At 41.9% G+C, this 16,499-nt stretch overlaps 2 protein-coding genes across 9 annotated transcripts; one reads left to right on the forward strand and one right to left on the reverse strand.

Annotated features, from left to right (window-relative positions):
• Positions 1-322: 322 nt before the first annotated feature.
• Positions 323-12,396, reverse strand: rnf40 (ring finger protein 40). 7 transcript variants are annotated; one of them, XM_035612683.2, is made up of 20 exons: positions 12,298-12,396; positions 11,708-11,856; positions 11,378-11,545; positions 10,748-11,054; positions 9,570-9,767; positions 9,206-9,324; positions 8,962-9,108; positions 8,546-8,620; positions 8,303-8,422; positions 7,629-7,808; positions 7,265-7,400; positions 6,772-6,893; positions 6,352-6,614; positions 6,081-6,210; positions 5,789-5,938; positions 3,526-3,738; positions 3,301-3,426; positions 2,358-2,498; positions 2,145-2,246; positions 323-1,732 (listed from the first exon to the last, which is right to left on the reverse strand). In XM_035612683.2, the coding sequence occupies exons 1-20, from the start codon at positions 12,332-12,334 to the stop codon at positions 1,556-1,558; spliced, it is 3,060 nt and encodes a 1,019-aa protein (XP_035468576.1). In that variant the 5' UTR covers positions 12,335-12,396; the 3' UTR covers positions 323-1,555. The 7 variants fall into 7 exon arrangements, with proteins under 7 accessions (XP_035468576.1, XP_035468578.1, XP_035468575.1 ...); XM_035612685.2 differs by having other exon boundaries at positions 6,093-6,210; positions 9,206-9,327; XM_035612682.2 differs by having other exon boundaries at positions 3,526-3,735; positions 9,206-9,327.
• Positions 12,397-12,573: 177 nt separating this feature from the next.
• phkg2 (phosphorylase kinase, gamma 2 (testis)) lies at positions 12,574-16,468 on the forward strand. Of its 2 annotated transcripts, none has more exons than XM_035612689.2 (10): positions 12,574-12,785; positions 13,152-13,263; positions 13,373-13,548; positions 13,640-13,694; positions 13,814-13,879; positions 14,368-14,531; positions 14,629-14,719; positions 14,848-15,001; positions 15,198-15,323; positions 15,452-16,468. In XM_035612689.2, exons 2-10 carry the CDS (start codon positions 13,169-13,171, stop codon positions 15,695-15,697), a joined length of 1,173 nt encoding a protein of 390 aa, XP_035468582.1. In that variant the 5' UTR covers positions 12,574-12,785; positions 13,152-13,168; the 3' UTR covers positions 15,698-16,468. The 2 variants fall into 2 exon arrangements, with proteins under 2 accessions (XP_035468582.1, XP_035468584.1); XM_035612691.2 differs by lacking the exon at positions 12,574-12,785 and adding an exon at positions 12,851-13,060.
• Positions 16,469-16,499: the final 31 nt, after the last annotated feature.

A 16,499-nucleotide genomic window follows, 5' to 3' on the forward strand; every position in this document is an offset into this window, starting at 1 on the left:
CCTCGTGTTTATTCACTTGGATGCCCTGTGCAGATCCAAGGAATAAAAAAAAATTGATATTATTTTAAAAAGAGCAGCGGTGGTCTTAACTTTTGGAGACTGATAGTTGAATAGTGAGCGCCCCTGACGCAGGGTGGTGTTGCTGATGTCTGGGGCTGGGTGTTGCCTGCTGCTGCAGCACAAATATGCAATAAAAAAAAGTGGGGGGGGGGCAGTGGACTCCTGCCTGGAGAGCTATCAGGTTGGACCCTGTCACAGCATTGTCTCATATATTAATGAAGACCATCAGTCCCGTCACACAAAATGATCACTGAGCACAAAGTGGAAACAACCGATTTATTTTAGACAGTTATGCACATTCAAATGAGTAAACAACCACTGCCAATGTATTATTAACATTAAAATTATTCCCATCTTTGCCAACAGCATAGTTGCTGCAGGGATTCTTACTTAACTGTTACCAAATGCCCGATAGGCTTCTTTTTTTTTCCTTCTTCTTCTTCACATATTCCCTCTTTTTCTCAGCGGCCTGGAACTTTTTTATGTGCGCTACATGGTGTGAACTGCCTTTCCCACAAGCGCTAACGTCAAACAGACGCTAACCAAACTCCCAGTAAACAGATCACATCATCAGAACAGAGGGGAAAGGGCTTTCGTTGGCTCAATTAGGTACGAAGCATGTTGTTAAAACAGATGTTTTTCTACTCCACTGTCATAGCTAACCTTTAGCAGAGAGGACCTGGAGCAGCACAGCCCACTAAGGACACCCATATGAGCTGAGTTTCCACTGGAGTGATTTCATCAGTAATGAGGCACTATAAGCTGCAGATGTTGTGTCAAACTCTCCAATAGGAGCCATGGCAACGAGATGAACACACACAGAGGACCATGCCCAAGGTGATCCAAACAGCCCTGTATGTGCTGACTGCGTGCCAAACTTGCCGAAGTCTCCCAGGCATTGTGAATACTATAGCCTAACCAAAGAATTTAGACAAGTCTGGCAGTTGCACTTTATAGATCAGAAACATATTTAGGTTTAGACATGCAATCCTCAAGTCTGAGAAGGAGGGCTTCTTTTAATTTTGAAGCTTTTTTTCCCACTTCACTGATTTTACAGGATTCAGGAGGATCAACCACATATCACTGCAGTGCATGTTCTTCAATACATTAGGGGGGACGCTAAAGAAATATGTTAAAGTGGGCCCAGTTTGTTAGAAGAGAGGATGTTTAACTTGGCAAGACCGGCAAAGACAGGAAAACAGTGCAGAGCGGCTCGACGTGTGAGAATATCACGGTTTGCACAAACAACTGTGTTTATTAGCTACAGCACAACTCTCTCAGTCAGATGTGTCACTGTTTGGTCACCACATTAATCACCAACTGGCAATGACGCAGTAAAAGTCTTTCCAAAGAGAGATTAAAACAGGGAAACACACGCAAAAATGTCTCCCTCTTTGAACAAATCTCCAGTTCATTTGTCTCTTCTCTATTCTTTTTCTCTCCTTTGGTTTTGTATACTGTTCGCTCTTCTCGCTCCTCTCTCTCTCCACACGAGTTAGGTGATGTAGATGCGGTGAAAGTCGTTGGCTCCAAAGGCACAGTTGCACTTGGGGCACTTCCTCTGTCGGGTGTCGTAACGCATCTTAAGACATTCGTAACAGAATACGTGGAAACACTTGGTGAGCACCGTCTCCTTGTCTCGTGTGTTGCAGCAGGGGCAGCGCAGTTTGGCCTGGAGACAGATAAATACATTATTTATGGGCCAAATACCGACTTGCCGGCACTGTTATTGACTCTACTTGTTCTTTGGTGATGCAGCTAATACTTGAGGGCGTAACAAGTAAGAGTCTTGGTATCCCCAAAGCACAAAGTGCCTGTAATATTTATAGAGGTTTGAGCTCACTTTCTGGCCCATACTCACAAATGAAAAACTACCACTGCCAGCCAATCAAACAAATCACAAAGCTGTAGTATTTGCATTACGACCTTACTTTTTCACTGGACTGTTGTATTTCTGTGAGCAACATTCTGCTTCTGATTGTGCCAGGGAGGAGTTGGGTGTCTTTGCAACTCCCTTGTCAGTTACAGAGGTTAATTAAAGTCATCAATTCTTCTGCACATAAACAATGTTCTCTCTTCCTCACCTTGTACTGGTTGATCTCCTCCTGCAGGATCTCGTCAGCATCCGAGTAAACTTCCACCTTCTTCTGTTTCTCCAGCTTACGTCTAAGTCTCGACAGATCCTCCTGCAGGACACGAGGAGAGAAGAGTCATTGGAGCTGCAGCCTATTGTGACGTCAGGTGTAACTTTTGGACAGAGTCTGGCGTGATATCCCCAAACCTGACACACAACATACCTGTGCTCGTTTCAGGTTGCTACTCTCCCTCTCCCGAGCGGTGCGGTTCTCTGCCACAGAGACCTGGATCTCCTTGAGCTTGGCCTGTGTGTGCTCCAGCTGCACCTTCAGGTCTTCTGCCAGCTGGGCAGCCTCCACCGCCTGCAGCAGGGAAGGAACCGGACACACTCAATAAAAAAACACCAAAAAACTAGTGATGAGATTTCTGAGCTGTAATGCTGTGATGCTGCAGTAAGCTCAGGAAAAACTCGACATCCTTGATGTTCCTTGTGCTTCAACTTTAGAGATTCAGTTTTGAACTAAGCAGCACCGCTGATGTATTCTTGTTTTATCATATTTACAGTAGATTGTGTTTATTTTCCATCCTTGACGACCATTTTCCACAGCGTACGATATGTTTTAGATCTGTGTCATTGCTTCCACGCCATCCCTGGTGTCAGTTAAGGTAAACAGCTGCTTTTGTGTTTTGTGTTTTAATTTTATTGTTGAGGTTGTTCCTTAAAACAAATGTGAAAAAAAGAATTCAAGAAATATATTCACTTTAGTGACAAGATGACTTCATTATGTTTTACCCTGAGCACTTCTCTGCCGGTCTGATCAGCACCTGGCCTATGTTGGCAATGACCAGAATTACGTCACACAAATGTAGGCACTTACAAAACAAGGTGTGGGAATGAGGACAGATGCTGGGTTTCATTTGCCAACAGAGTAGCCCATTAATACTTTTTGTGGTAACAACCCCGCACTTCTTGGACGCTAGAATTTTTAACAAGCACCTAAACACATAAAAATGATGATACGTAACAAGTACAACTTTATGAAGAAGCAAATATCCAGATACTCTTTCAATGTATTAAAGTGTAAATTTGGGACCACAGACATCTGGTAGCAATCAAACCTGTGTAAGAGCCAACAATGTGATTGATGGCATCTGTCTTCTCACCTTCCTCTTGTTGAGCTCCAGTGCTTGTGTCCGGACCGACAGCTCTTTTTCCAGAGTTGCCAGCGTGCTCTGGAGAACGCCCTCTTTTTCTTCTAGCTTCTGCACAACCAACAGCTGGGCATCCACCTGAGAGGCAGCAACCAGTAAAAAAAACGACATTTCAGTTCCCTGACACGATGGGAAACAACGATGCTGCATTACCAGGCTTAAAGAGTTACACTTCACCTGGGTTTTGAATCTGAGAACTTGGTCAGCCAGCTCCTCCTTCTCCTCTTTCAGCAGCTTGTAGATCTGGTTCGATTTTATTCGCTCACTCATCAGCTTGAAGTTGGCGTCATCCTTCTCCCGCAACTGCTGCAACAGTCGGCTGTTCTGCTCCTGCATGTCCTCAAAGGCCTGGCCGGTCACATCCATCTCACTCAGCAGGGCTTCCTCCTCCTCAAGAGATGCACAGGTGTCAGTGACCAGAGACAGTGGCATTTGTTGTTGCTTCAGGACTTCATCACCATTTGGTAGATATTTACAGAGATCATATTCCATAAAAATCACCAACATCTAATACTAGTTACAACTTCCAAATGAACAATAAAAAACTCATCATAGGTATAAAGAGAGAAAATATGATGCATCTTATCCATCTGAATCAAAAAGGGTGTTCATAATCTATGTGGCATTTTTAGCTATGAAGAATCTGCAAAGACATTAAATTTGTGACATTGTCATACAACCTGATGTATTTAATTGTAAAAAAAATGTAATAAAATAAAACACATCTAGTTGCTGTACTTGAACTCCATACTAGATAATAAGGTAAGAGAGTATATTAAATCATTATCAGTCCAGGTTGTGTTTTGTCTCCTGATAACTATTTTCCTGCTACACATCCCCAGCACGAGGCGCTTCAGGGTATCAGATCTCAGCAGCTGTCTACTTCATGCTTGAAAAAGGTGTGTGAAACAACAATTTATCAATTTTAAATAAAAACTGAACTCTACATTTTTAGGTCATGTTCTATATTTGGTATAATTAAATGTTAAGTGCTAATGAACAGAGAGCTGAATTTTTTCATGTGGTCTCAGTACAGTTATTAATTTGGCAGAAGTGTTCACACCCATACAGGAACCAAAACCAAATACGATAAGGCTCAAGACTGCTTGGGTGACACGGGTGAAGATAAGGATTCATATTAAGTCATTAGACTCTTAACACTGGTCCACTTCAACATAGCAGAGGTCAACAGCTGAATTATTATCATTGTGACCAGACTATTACATTATCTAATGTGGGTGTGACCACCATCTATGCAACTCTCAGGTTATAGAGTTACAATTGACCAAAATTTGACCCAGGTCAGATAATGGCTTTATATTTTTATTATTTATATAATATAATTATATTTTCCATCTCATGAGAGTCTGCTCTCTTATTCCCTGAGTTTTCTGACTTAGTCATGAATATCCCTTAGAGGGTCTCGAGACAGAACCGCAAAGTAAGTGAGTTCAGATCTGACAGGATTTTACAAACTTATATAAGAGTAGCTCAAACAAACATACCAAACATATCGTTTCATAGCACCTCCCACCTTCTCTCTTGTAGGTTCAGACAACAGTGTAAATTAATTTTAACAAAATGAAACATAGCACATTAAGTAGTTGTTGATTGATTTTAACTTCTATAGAGATGTTTTCAAATGTCTTAGCCCGTTTACTACAAAGCAGGTTATAATCTAAACAGATTTTTTTTTAATTAGTTGTGTGTGCTGCAACTATGTTGATGAAATATAAAACTTAGAAGGTAAGCAGACATACTTAAGAAAATTAGTCTTGTATATAGTGTGAAGGGAGGTTGTTTTCTGGTCTTATAAGTTTGCGATGCTTTAGATGATTTTAAAGACATTTTTAGATAGATTTTTAAAAATATTTTTAGTATCAGTAGATGTTGTGTGTACAGTACAAAAGCAATTAGCTTCAAACCAAAAATAGTTTTGCTGACATGTTACTAAGAGCAAAAGCAAATGTATAACATTATAACACTGTGACAAAGAGACTAGCATGATGTTAACCAGCCAAACAGATTTAAATCACAGGCCACATCTTTAGATTTCAGTTCCTCTTTAGTGTTCTAAGGTGCTTAGGCAAATATCATACTCATTGCAATACTGTCTATTTTAGCACAGCTGGTTTATTTATCATATCGGGTGCAGTCCCAGATTTAAAGTTGACGGTTTCCCATGAAGGGCTGATGATTCATGTCTAATTTCTCCCTCACAAAGATGAATGTTTTTAGAAGGTGAGGTTAAGAGATTTACATTTAATTTAATCTAACCTATTGAACTTGTGAATTTTTGATGGCAACACACTGCAGCTGACACATGAACTGATGAAATGTGTGAGCTAGAAGTAAAGTATGAAGAGGGTACAGAGGGTAAAAGCATGCCGTACAGTATGACCATGTCACATGATGTTTGAGAGAAAAAAAACACACATACCTGCTTAGTGGCAGCAAGTTTCTTCTGCAGATGTTCAATGGTCTCTTCTGCAACTCGGATCTTTCTGAGGGCATCTTCATCAGCCAGCTTCTTGCTTTCCTTCCGCTCCCTCTCCTCCAACTCTCGCACCCGCATCCTCAACTCATCCACCTGCATTGTTCAAGATTGGGATGGGCATTGTATTTAACTTGCACTGCTGTTTTGGGTATTTTTGTTACTAGCCGCTAACAAGGAGATTCTTGATACATGGGAAACAGAAATATGAAAAAACAATGACAGAAAGGCAACACACCAAAGAACAAACCTCAGCTTTCGATTTGCGCTCAGCCGCCATGAGCTGCACTTTGTCCCTTTGCTCCTTTGGAGCTGACTTGTACATGTCCAACAACAGCTTCATCTCTTTCTGGGACTCCTGGGCTTTCCTGATGAGTTAGAAAAGACAAAGAGATTAACTTTTTCCACAAATCTTGAAATTTCAAATCATGCAAAAACAATATTTAATACCAAAATGTGAATTAGCCCATTAATAGTCATGAAAGTCAAGTTTAATAGAAGGGATGTACTTGAGTTCCACTCTGAGCATCTTCAGAGTGTCCGAGTCTTTTCTCTTTAGCTCGTCGCTGCGCTGTCGCTCTCTCTCGCGCTCCCTCTCTCGTTCTCGCTCAGCCTCCCTCTCCCTCTCCCTGGCCCGCTGTCTCTCAAGCTCCTTCCTCCTCTCTTCCTCCTCCTCCTCATGGTCCTCATCCTCCTCTTTCTTCACATCGATGCCATCACTCGTCGTATCCTCCAGAATCAGAACTGCTGTGTCGCCACTCTGACATCGTAACTGTTGATAAAGCACACGGATTACCATCATTCTCTTGATGCTGATGAAAAAGGTTGGAGGAAATGCATCATCACTAATGTTTTAAATTTTGCTTTAAACATCCCTCTGAATCTAAGCAAAACACTGTAACCATTGGACCATGAATCAAATTATCTACCTTGTTGATCTCCATCTGTGTTTCTCGTAACTTCCTCTTATAACGCTGGACATCACCTTTCAACTGCAGATTGTGGTTCTGAAGGCTGCTGATTAAGTGTCGCATCTCCCTGTTGATTGGTCCTGAGAGAGCAAACACCAAGGATGAAAGCACACAAACAGCGCACAGTCAAAACAAGGTTTGGTTATGAGTCATTCAATGTAATACAGAGCTGAAAATGGTAAGATGACATGATGACATCATTATAAAAAATTACATAGTATGCACTGTTCCCACCATGCCAACAGATAATAAAAAACAGATTCCTCTTCTGATAAGTGTGTGGCTTAATATCCGCTTGAATAAAATTCCTCAAATTACTGTAAATCATATCTGAGCCTTGATTTCGATCAAACTTATAACAAACAAAGTTTTGGATCATTAGCAGGTGTTTAAATCCCTCTCCCTCTTCAGAGACTTCTATATTGATGTGAGGGGGTGTTTGAAAAGGTACCTGCTTGCTCATTGGCTGCCAGGTTCTGCTCAAACTCAATGCGCAGCATCTCGTACTCTTTGCGAACCTGGGCCAAGGTATCTTCCAGCTGGATGACCTCAGTTCGCAGTTTCTTCTGAAGCGACAGCTCATCACTCTGAACAGTTGAAAACACCAAGAAATGATTCATGTTGCCAAGCAACAGTGGTAATACACACGTACCAGTTGAATATCAGAAATGTAAAGGAAAACTGTGCAACAGCAAGACAGTGCTAAAGTTAGTGTGCATTTATGTATGTCAGCAGTGTTTCCTGATGGATGAAGCTCATTTATCTCCATGGGAAAAACTTAACATAATAACAAAAACGCATCCTCTTGGAGTTACCTCCATGTGCTCAATCTGACGGAGGTGGGCGTTCTTCGCAGTGAGTAGGAGTGCCCGTGCCTCGTCCAGCTGGGTTTTGACCCCGAGGGACTCATTGTACAGGAGGGAGAACTGAGACTGCAGACACTTGTATTCTAGAGTCTCCTTCACAACCTCCTCTGGAATATTGCGCAAATCAATCTGAAATAGAAGGATATATATATTGAGATGACGGCAAAAGTTGAACAATAAACCGCTGCCACATAACACTGAGCCACACTATGACATTCATATTGGCAGTGGGTAATCTCCCCCCCCCCATTTTTTTTATTTGTAATACACAATCATGATCCATGATCTAAATTATGATATTTCATGCATATGAATTTATCTATATGCACCATTAAAACACAATATTATATTCAGGACGCTGTTTTCAAAATGGTCATGTGCCTCAGTGTCTTAGGTCGCACGCTGTCCACACCTCTGGTCAGCACTATATTCTTAATTAGATAGAATGTGACTGCTTTACTTCTTTCTATGGTTTGCCGCTTTTTTCGAATCAATCACGATACAAAGTCATCAGATTGCCTGCCACTAAAAAATACTTGTATCAGGTAAATCAAATGGGGTTCTTGACCACCTGGTGTTATTCAACAGAATCTTCTTTCCTTCCATCAATGTCCTTTCTTTACCTTGAGCTTCTCACTCTCTCGAACAGCCTCCTGGAGCTCCGCCTGCAGTTTCTCCAACTCTGCCATCCGGCTGTTTGCCAACTCTTGGTTGTGCTCCAACTCTGCGTTGAGACTCTCAAACTAAGATGAGAACAAGGACGTGTTATACGAGAAATGTGCTTTGTGTAAAAACACTGCTTTACCTGCAGTATATGAGTGTTCCACAAGGTGGATTACAATGCCGTGCTTCCCATGAATACTCACCTTCTGAATATTCAGCGTAATCTGACCTCCAGGTAGCCCACCTGAGCTGCCAGTGCTGCTGTACCCAGACTTCAGCTGCAGACACAGAACAGCAGAATACGGATAAGAAAAAAAAGAAAAAACAGGAAAGAAGAACACGACAAAAACACACAGCACAACTACACACATCCTATGACATCTTTCCAATTATGCTTATTTTCATATAGCTGACGCACAAAGTACAACTCCATCAATGCATGCATTAACAGCAATATGTGCATCTATAAGAGCAGCTGGCTTGACATGCTTTAATGCTAAGGACTGTATCACTGTCAGCTCAGAAACAGCATAACCCTAGACCTCATGGACAGACCAAAAAAAGCACAAAGATACTCACTTGGCAGACTATAGACGGACATGCAAACATAAAGACGCACCTGCTCCATGGCCTCTGCCAGATGTTTGTTGAGCTTCTGTTCCCTGTTGCGGAGCTTCTCAATGTCCCACTGCAGGTCCTCCACTGTCGTCTCCATCTCAGACACCTTGGTCTCAGAGCTGGTCACCTTGTCTACCAACTCATTGTACTGTAAGACATGACAATAGCATTAGGGACCAGTGCACATCAATATGCACATTCACCAAACACACAGACACCCACAAACAATGCAGAGGACTCTCTACCTCCATAGACATCTTGTGGTGACGACCCTGCAGGAGAGTGGCAAGGTCTCTCAGTCGACTGTTCTCCTCCAGCAGAGTGTGGTTCACATTGATGATGTCAGACTGGCTATTGTCCTCACCTGCTGTTAACGAGGATCGAGTTAGTGTCCAACAAGAGTGGAGCTGATTGGTTGTCAAAAAAAACCTGTACACATTGACGTACACCAACAACTACATAATGACATACTAAGAGCAGCAAGCAATTAGTTAGTTCTAACGTAAGATGTAAAATGTGCTGCAGTTATTCTTTCTCATTTGCATGCATGTCTGCCACTGGTTTTAAAATATGTGAATGAATTAATAATAACAATGTCTCTACAATTACCTGAGGCTTGGACATGCTTGCACATATTGTCGATTCGGCTGTGCAGCCTGTCAAAGACGCAGACCAAGCAGGCAATGGCTTCCTTGCTGAACTGCATGCGGTCCTGGAGGTGCAGGGTGAGCTCTTCCTCGCTGCTGTGCTCCAGCGTAGTCAGGAAACCCTTGGCATTATCACTTAATGGAGGAGGTGGTGACGCATCTGTACATAGTAGGAGGTTGGTTTTAAATCAGTACAGCAGGTAAATAATATGGCGTTAAAAATCAATCTCCAGAGAAAGAGAATGGCTCATAAAAGTCTTGATATCTTACTACATTAGCGTACACCATCTCTTACCACATCTCAAGGGGAGGTGGGCATTGTTTTCTGATAATGAAATTCTACAGGCCAGAAGAGTCAGCCCAAACATACAAGGAACCTAAAACAGTTGGCTTCTTCAAAGACACACCTCGAAAATACATGAGGATATACCGGGGATCCTGTTTGTGGATTAAAGCTCTTCCTTCAACAAAATCAACCCATCCAAGTTATCAGTGAAGCTCAACTACCAAGGACTAAAACCAGCCAGTTCAATTATACCCTGGACTTTCTGACCAGCAGCCCACAGTCTGTCAGGTAGGGGCAACCTTCTGCTTAATGAACCAATGAGAGTATCTCCACTTCCTGCTTGACAGCCTGGTATGGAAAAAACTGCAACCAACAGTAAAGACAATCCATCGCTCATAGGTACCAGTTTAAACCCCTTACAAGACAATAACAGGAAACCAATTCTGAGGGCAAAGCAATTAATAAGAATGCCACACAACCCCTCCCCTCGGGAAGATGATTCAGGTGTCTCTGCAGAGCATGCACATTTGTGACTAAAAGTAAAGTAAAAGTAAAATGTGTGGAAACTGTAAAATGTATTTAGGAGCATGTGTGTAAATAACATGTTTTTTCTATTCCTTTACATAAAGAGGTTGATAAAACAACAATGGCAACGAGTTGGTTTAAGAAGTGAAAAGTATTCATTTGAAGCAGTTCGTTTGAAGTTTGCAACAAGTACAAACGACAGCACTAACATAATAACAGAGAGAGATTGGGTTTTAAGTTTAATATTGGATGGGAACTCTTGAAACCCAATGTAGAGTCTTATCCATTAAACAACCTCATCTGAAATATATATAAACCTGTGTGTTTACCTGCTGCTGAGTCCTGTGAGGGCTCTGTGGGTGTCAACTCTTCTGACCCAGCAGGAGGAGGAGGCTGCTGCTGCTCCTCCTGACCCTCTTCCTGACACTCCTCCTGCTGCTGCTCTGCCTGCTCCCCATCATTCCGGACCTCTGGAAGGGGAGGTGGAGGAACAGTCGAGGTTGGTGAAGCCAGATTGACACCATCTTCCTCCATTGGTGTAGGATCAGAGAGAGGGGCCGAAGGTGGGGCGGGGGTAGATGTCAATGGAGCTACTGGCTCAATGCGTTTGCGTAGAACGTGCACATTCTCTTCCAACTGCAAATTAGAAAGACAAGGATTTAAAAGATGTGTAAAGTCCTGCCTTTATAGGATCTTTTGATTTTCATTAGTTACAATGGTACTTCCACAGACTGACTTTGCACAAAGCAAAATCCTGCAAATTGGCAGACTTTACAACTATGCATTATTGGGCTATGGAACACATTTACTCCTGCTGTATCAATCAGACTAATCTGACTGACTAGTTTAAATGATTTACAGCAAGTCTTGTGTTCATATTGACATTTCCGGCAAACAGGATTCAGCAAAAAATGGTATTAATATAGTTATAACAGTGTAATCCAGAGAGCAGACAGCACCTGTGACCAGTAGCGGTTGACAATCAGCAGGGTGGTGTCATCCGTGGCTTGTCTCTTCTCCAGCTTCTCAATTTTCTCTCGTAACTCATCCTCCATCGTCTGCCTCTGCTCCAGTCGCTCACATAGCTTCTTATTCTTGAACTGGATCACCTTCATGTCCATTTCCTCCTGCAAATTATATACAGACACCAAGAAGTAATACCAAAAATTCTTAAAGTTGTTTGGCAAAAATGGAACGATTAACAGCGTGTAAGGCTTCTTGATTCAAGCAGTAGAAAAAAAGTGGCCACACAGTGACTTGAGAGGATAAACAAACTCAAAAAGACTGACCGTAGAGGAAACTCCGGCTATTCGAATGGGCTCGATGAGAGTGGTGGTGGTCTTCTCCTCTTTTTTGTTTTTCTTCTCAGGTGGGCCAGGGGGACTGTCCCCGCCTGAGGGACGCTTTCCTCCCCCAACACCCGACATCTTTCGTTCTGCTGCGAGAGATCGAACACGAATTGTGATCGTTGCGTTGGGAACTCATTCATTTGATGACAGCTAGGCAGGACCATTGATTCAACCGGCTTAAATTAGTATTCGTCCGGTGTCCATAAAAAAACATGTTTAACTAAACGGTTATGCTTAGTGTTATTGTATTAAACACTAACCGAAAACCAATCAACAGCTTTTATTTTTGGCTTTACTACGACGATTTACACGAATTAGCAACCTGGCTAACGCCAGCTATGCTAATGCTAACGAATAATTGTCCTGGACCTGTTTGGCTAAGCGTCGCTCTTTGTCCGGGGTATTTAATATCTGGCGGCGGGCATTTTTATTCACTGACAATCACTAAATATCTAAGGCATTCTGTTATTAAAACTCTACCTGTGCAGGGGAATATAGCTCGTTTTCTGACCCAAATTATCGTTACAAACCTTCAAAGGAAACTGTTGAGGATGCAGCACTGAGCATACACGGAAGCTACAGGAAATGACGACAACGTACTTCCATATTTTTTTTCCCCCCCATCAACAAATATTAAAAACAAGCAATGGTTCATCTACATCATTGGTGTATGTTGCCTTAAGATGTAACTACTCGGAACATAATGCATAAAATATTGTTATTAAAATAATGAAGAAGAAAAAAAAGAAAGAAAGTCCCCACAGTGCAATCTTCACTCCGGGCGCAGGGGGGCGGTACATCCACACCCTTGAGGTGACAAGCTCTTCCGAGTGACCAGAATGTAAATAGTGTTCAAGCGCTAGCTAACTGTAACTTACATCACCTGCAGCTAACTTCAGTACAGGCGCCGCTGAGTCGCACAGTTATGGCATTGCGATAGATTCATTGAGCGGAGATGTCGCCTGTCATCTGATTCCTTATTCGACATCTGCGTTCTTGCCGTTTGATTGCATATACGGTGAGTAGCTTCCTGTAGGGTCAGTGAACCTGCTGCTGCTGCTGCAAGGCTAAGACAAATACACAGCTAGCTCACTGACGTGATGGATCCAATGCACAGTTGTAACAGTGAAGGGACAGAGGTGTGTAGTATAGGACACGATAGGATAGACTTTATTGTCCCAGTGGGAAATTTGTCTTGGACTTCTTCGGTGTCAGCATATTACGAGCAGATCACTAAAACGCACTGACAACTTGGATTAAACTGCAACAAAACTTAACATTTCCCTTGTTTGAGTAAGCTCATTTGTTCCTGTTAATATTCACGCAGAACTTATACAAAGACAGACATCTGACTGACAGTGTGTTGTTGTTGTTGTTGTTTTAGATTCATAAACTGTCATCATGACCAAGGACATTGTTGTTGGAGATGAATTACCTGACTGGGTGGGGGCCAAGGAGTTTTATCAGAAATATGACCCCAAGGAGGTGATTGGCAGGTGAGCCCATCAAAAAATAACCTGAAATGTAAATCTTCTGATTTTTCTGCGGAGACTATAGAAAATCAAGGCTGTATATTCTGTGTATTCTATGTTAATGGTGTCTCAGGGGTGTGAGCAGTGTGGTGCGCAGGTGTGTGCACAGACACACGGGTCAGGAGCTGGCAGTGAAGATTATTGAGATCACAGCAGAGAAGATGACAGCCCAGCAGCTGGAGGAGGTTAAAACCTCCACACTGAAGGAGATCCAAGTCCTCAACATGTCAAAGGGACACTCCTCCATCAGTATGTTGGAATTCTGATCTTTTGACACTAAGGTTGTCAGTTCTTGAATGTTTTGCCGTGTTGAAACAATTGTGTCTTTGACTCCCTTTAGTTACTCTCATTGACTCCTATGAGTCCACAACCTTCATATTTTTGGTGTTCGACCTGTGAGTATCAAATCAAATAGCAAATGTGTCACAGTTTTTGTCTGATCCCTCCCTAAAATATTAATGAAAACATTCATGAAATAATTGTCAGATCTTGAGAGTATTGTTTTCCTTTTCAGCATGAGGCGAGGAGAGCTGTTTGACTACCTCACAGAAAAGGTTACTCTGAGTGAGAAGGAAACCAGGTGAGCTTCAGCATCAGCTAATTGAATTTGTCGTCATTTTGACACAGTTTCGTTATTATTATTGTTACTTTGTTGTTACGTCATAATGTGTGTCATACACTTGTTGTGCACTATTTTCTTTGATGCTGAATATCTCCAAATATACTTTAATTTTACAGTCTGGTGGTTGGAATTCTGCCCTTTTAAGGTGTTTTTACTTTATTGAAATATGGAACTCAACATTTAGGGTTTTCAGGCTAATCCAGTAGCTTCTTGAATCTAAAAAAACATTTGCCATTCAGTAACCAGCTCTCAAGTCTGAGTTCAGAGAGGACAACAAGGAGCCCAAGTTCACTTATATTGCATTATACTATTTTAACTTAGAACTTTAAGATACCGGAGGTTTGCTAGAATGAAGAACACATTAAATTAAATTCCCCACTTAAAAAACACAAACTGTCAATGTAAGACATGAGAATTTTTGCTTCACCTGTTGGTCTGTATTGTAGGAGTATGATGCGAGCTCTGCTGGAAGCGGTGCAGTACCTCCACTCACTCAACATTGTCCACCGGGATCTGAAACCTGAGAACATTCTCCTGGATGATCAGGGACACATCAAACTATCCGACTTTGGTTTCTCAGTGCAGCTACATCCTGGAGAGAAACTTCGAGGTAATGTAGTATGACTGTGGATTACTACCAGAACTGTAATGTGATTCATATAGTTGTCATACTCAAAAAAAACTTTTTTTTTAACTTTTCTAATTAGAACTTTGTGGGACGCCTGGTTATTTGGCCCCGGAAATACTTAAATGTTCCATGGATGAGATGCACCCAGGCTATGGCCGGGAGGTCGACCTGTAAGTCTTTTCTTTTCAATGATGCAACATTTATCTCAGTGTACTTACAAATGCATGATCCTGGGTGTTGACTTCTCTTTAATGTCTAATTCTGTCTTGCTTGTGTTGACGTTGTATGTGTTGTTAAGATGGGCATGTGGAGTGATTCTTTTCACGTTACTGGCCGGCTCACCACCGTTCTGGCATCGCAAACAGATGCTGATGCTGAGGATGATCATGGAGGGTCGCTACCAGTTTAGCTCCCCAGAGTGGGATGATAGGTCTGACACTGTGAAAGATCTGGTAAGAGGATATCCTGTAGACTGCTTAAATATATGAATATGTTGATACATTCCCAGAAGTCCCTTTTAATATCCGCTTAATGACCTTCCCCTTGTCTCTCCTGCTGCAATATTTGTGGTGCTAAAAATGCACCCAGCATCTGTATCTCTAGAAGCATTTGTGTTTATTTAAAAAACAAATTGCTTGTAATACTCAGATATCCAGACTGCTGGTGGTGGAGCCAGCTGTACGTCTCACTTCTGAGCAAGCCTTGACACATCCCTTCTTTAGACAGTACCAAAAGGAGGATGTGCGACTCTTCAGCCCCAGAAAGACATTTAGGGTGAGTCACAGTGTTGACCTGGCTTATATTCAGCAGATGATAGAAAATCAAAAGCCCTGAAATACAAATGTCTGTTCAGCAGTATGGGACAAAGCGAATAGGCTCAACATTCTTCACTGTTTTCATAGGTGTTGATAGTCAGCGTGCTGGCTTGTATCAGGATGTACAGCCGTTACCGCAAAGCTCGCCCACTGACTCGGGAGGTGCTCGCCAGGGATCCTTACTCCCTTCGCGGCGTCCGCAAACTCATCGATGGCTGCGCCTTCCGTATCTACGGCCACTGGGTGAAGAAAGGGGAGCAGCAGAACAGAGCCGCCCTCTTTCAGAACACAGCGAAGGTCATGCTGCTGGGCCTGGAGGACTTTGAAACATAAACGGTCAACCTCATTCCCAACCACCTTGATTTTTATTTAACCATCTGTATGGGTCTGTTTTTTTGTCTTTTACTTGGTGCACATGCTGTGTTTAATTTTAAGATGATGAATTCAGGGACCGTAACGTTTGTATGCCTCAATGCACACTATGGCTCTGCAAGTTCAAGATAAGCATGCACACCCTAATACTCCTCATCTGCCTTTTGATCTGAGTGTGTGGCTGTCTGAAACTCTACTTCAGGTCATTGTGTTTGCAATCATTTGATATAACCCATCACATAATGTATACTGTAGGTACATTATACATGTATATGTAGAATTGTACCTGTTGATCGTCAGTTATATCTGAGGACAGGATGAATTTTTAAGCACTGTGTGGCTGAAGTGGACTTGAAATCACTGTAATTATGTAATAGATAATTATATAAACAGATTTACAGATATCCCAGTATTATAAATAAATAACAGAGGACATGTGTGAAACATTCAACTACAGTACTGTAAGTGCTTTTGGTAAAAAAAATCATTTAACCGTCATGCATGCAGACATTCCTAAATAGGGAACCCACTTAAACTAACTGTGAAGACCATTTTTGACTTTTTTCCGACTTAAGCACTATTACCTACTCACTTCATTCCCCAGTTAAATGAGTGGCACTTATCTTGAAAGTGCCTGCCTGAGAAATGTACAGGTACTGTGCAAATGCAAACATATGTTGTACTGTATATGAACTGGGTTTTATTACCAATAAAACTGATTTCAGTTGGTAATGGTCTTGTTTTGTATGAATCAACACACTCT

The sequence above is a fragment of the Scophthalmus maximus genome, chromosome 16 (genome assembly GCF_022379125.1).
Source record: "Scophthalmus maximus strain ysfricsl-2021 chromosome 16, ASM2237912v1, whole genome shotgun sequence".
Lineage (NCBI taxonomy): Eukaryota > Metazoa > Chordata > Actinopteri > Pleuronectiformes > Scophthalmidae > Scophthalmus > Scophthalmus maximus.

What these genes read in the sequence shown, in the direction of transcription:
- rnf40 (XM_035612681.2), bottom strand. Translation starts at nt 12,334, where the DNA reads ATGCTCAGTGCTGCATCCTCAACAGTTTCCTTTGAAG. An exon ending in ATGCTCAGAGTGGAACTCAA is followed by an intron (nt 6,211 to 6,351) that starts GTACATCCCTTC and finishes CTAACTCATCAG; the next exon opens with GAAAGCCCAGGAGTCCCAGA. An exon ending in AAGCTGAGGTTTGTTCTTTG is followed by an intron (nt 5,939 to 6,080) that starts GTGTGTTGCCTT and finishes TGAACAATGCAG; the next exon opens with GTGGATGAGTTGAGGATGCG.
- phkg2 (XM_035612689.2), top strand. Translation starts at nt 13,169, where the DNA reads ATGACCAAGGACATTGTTGTTGGAGATGAATTACCTGACTGGGTGGGG. An exon ending in ATATTTTTGGTGTTCGACCT is followed by an intron (nt 13,695 to 13,813) that starts GTGAGTATCAAA and finishes TTTCCTTTTCAG; the next exon opens with CATGAGGCGAGGAGAGCTGT. An exon ending in TCCTGGAGAGAAACTTCGAG is followed by an intron (nt 14,532 to 14,628) that starts GTAATGTAGTAT and finishes TTTTCTAATTAG; the next exon opens with AACTTTGTGGGACGCCTGGT.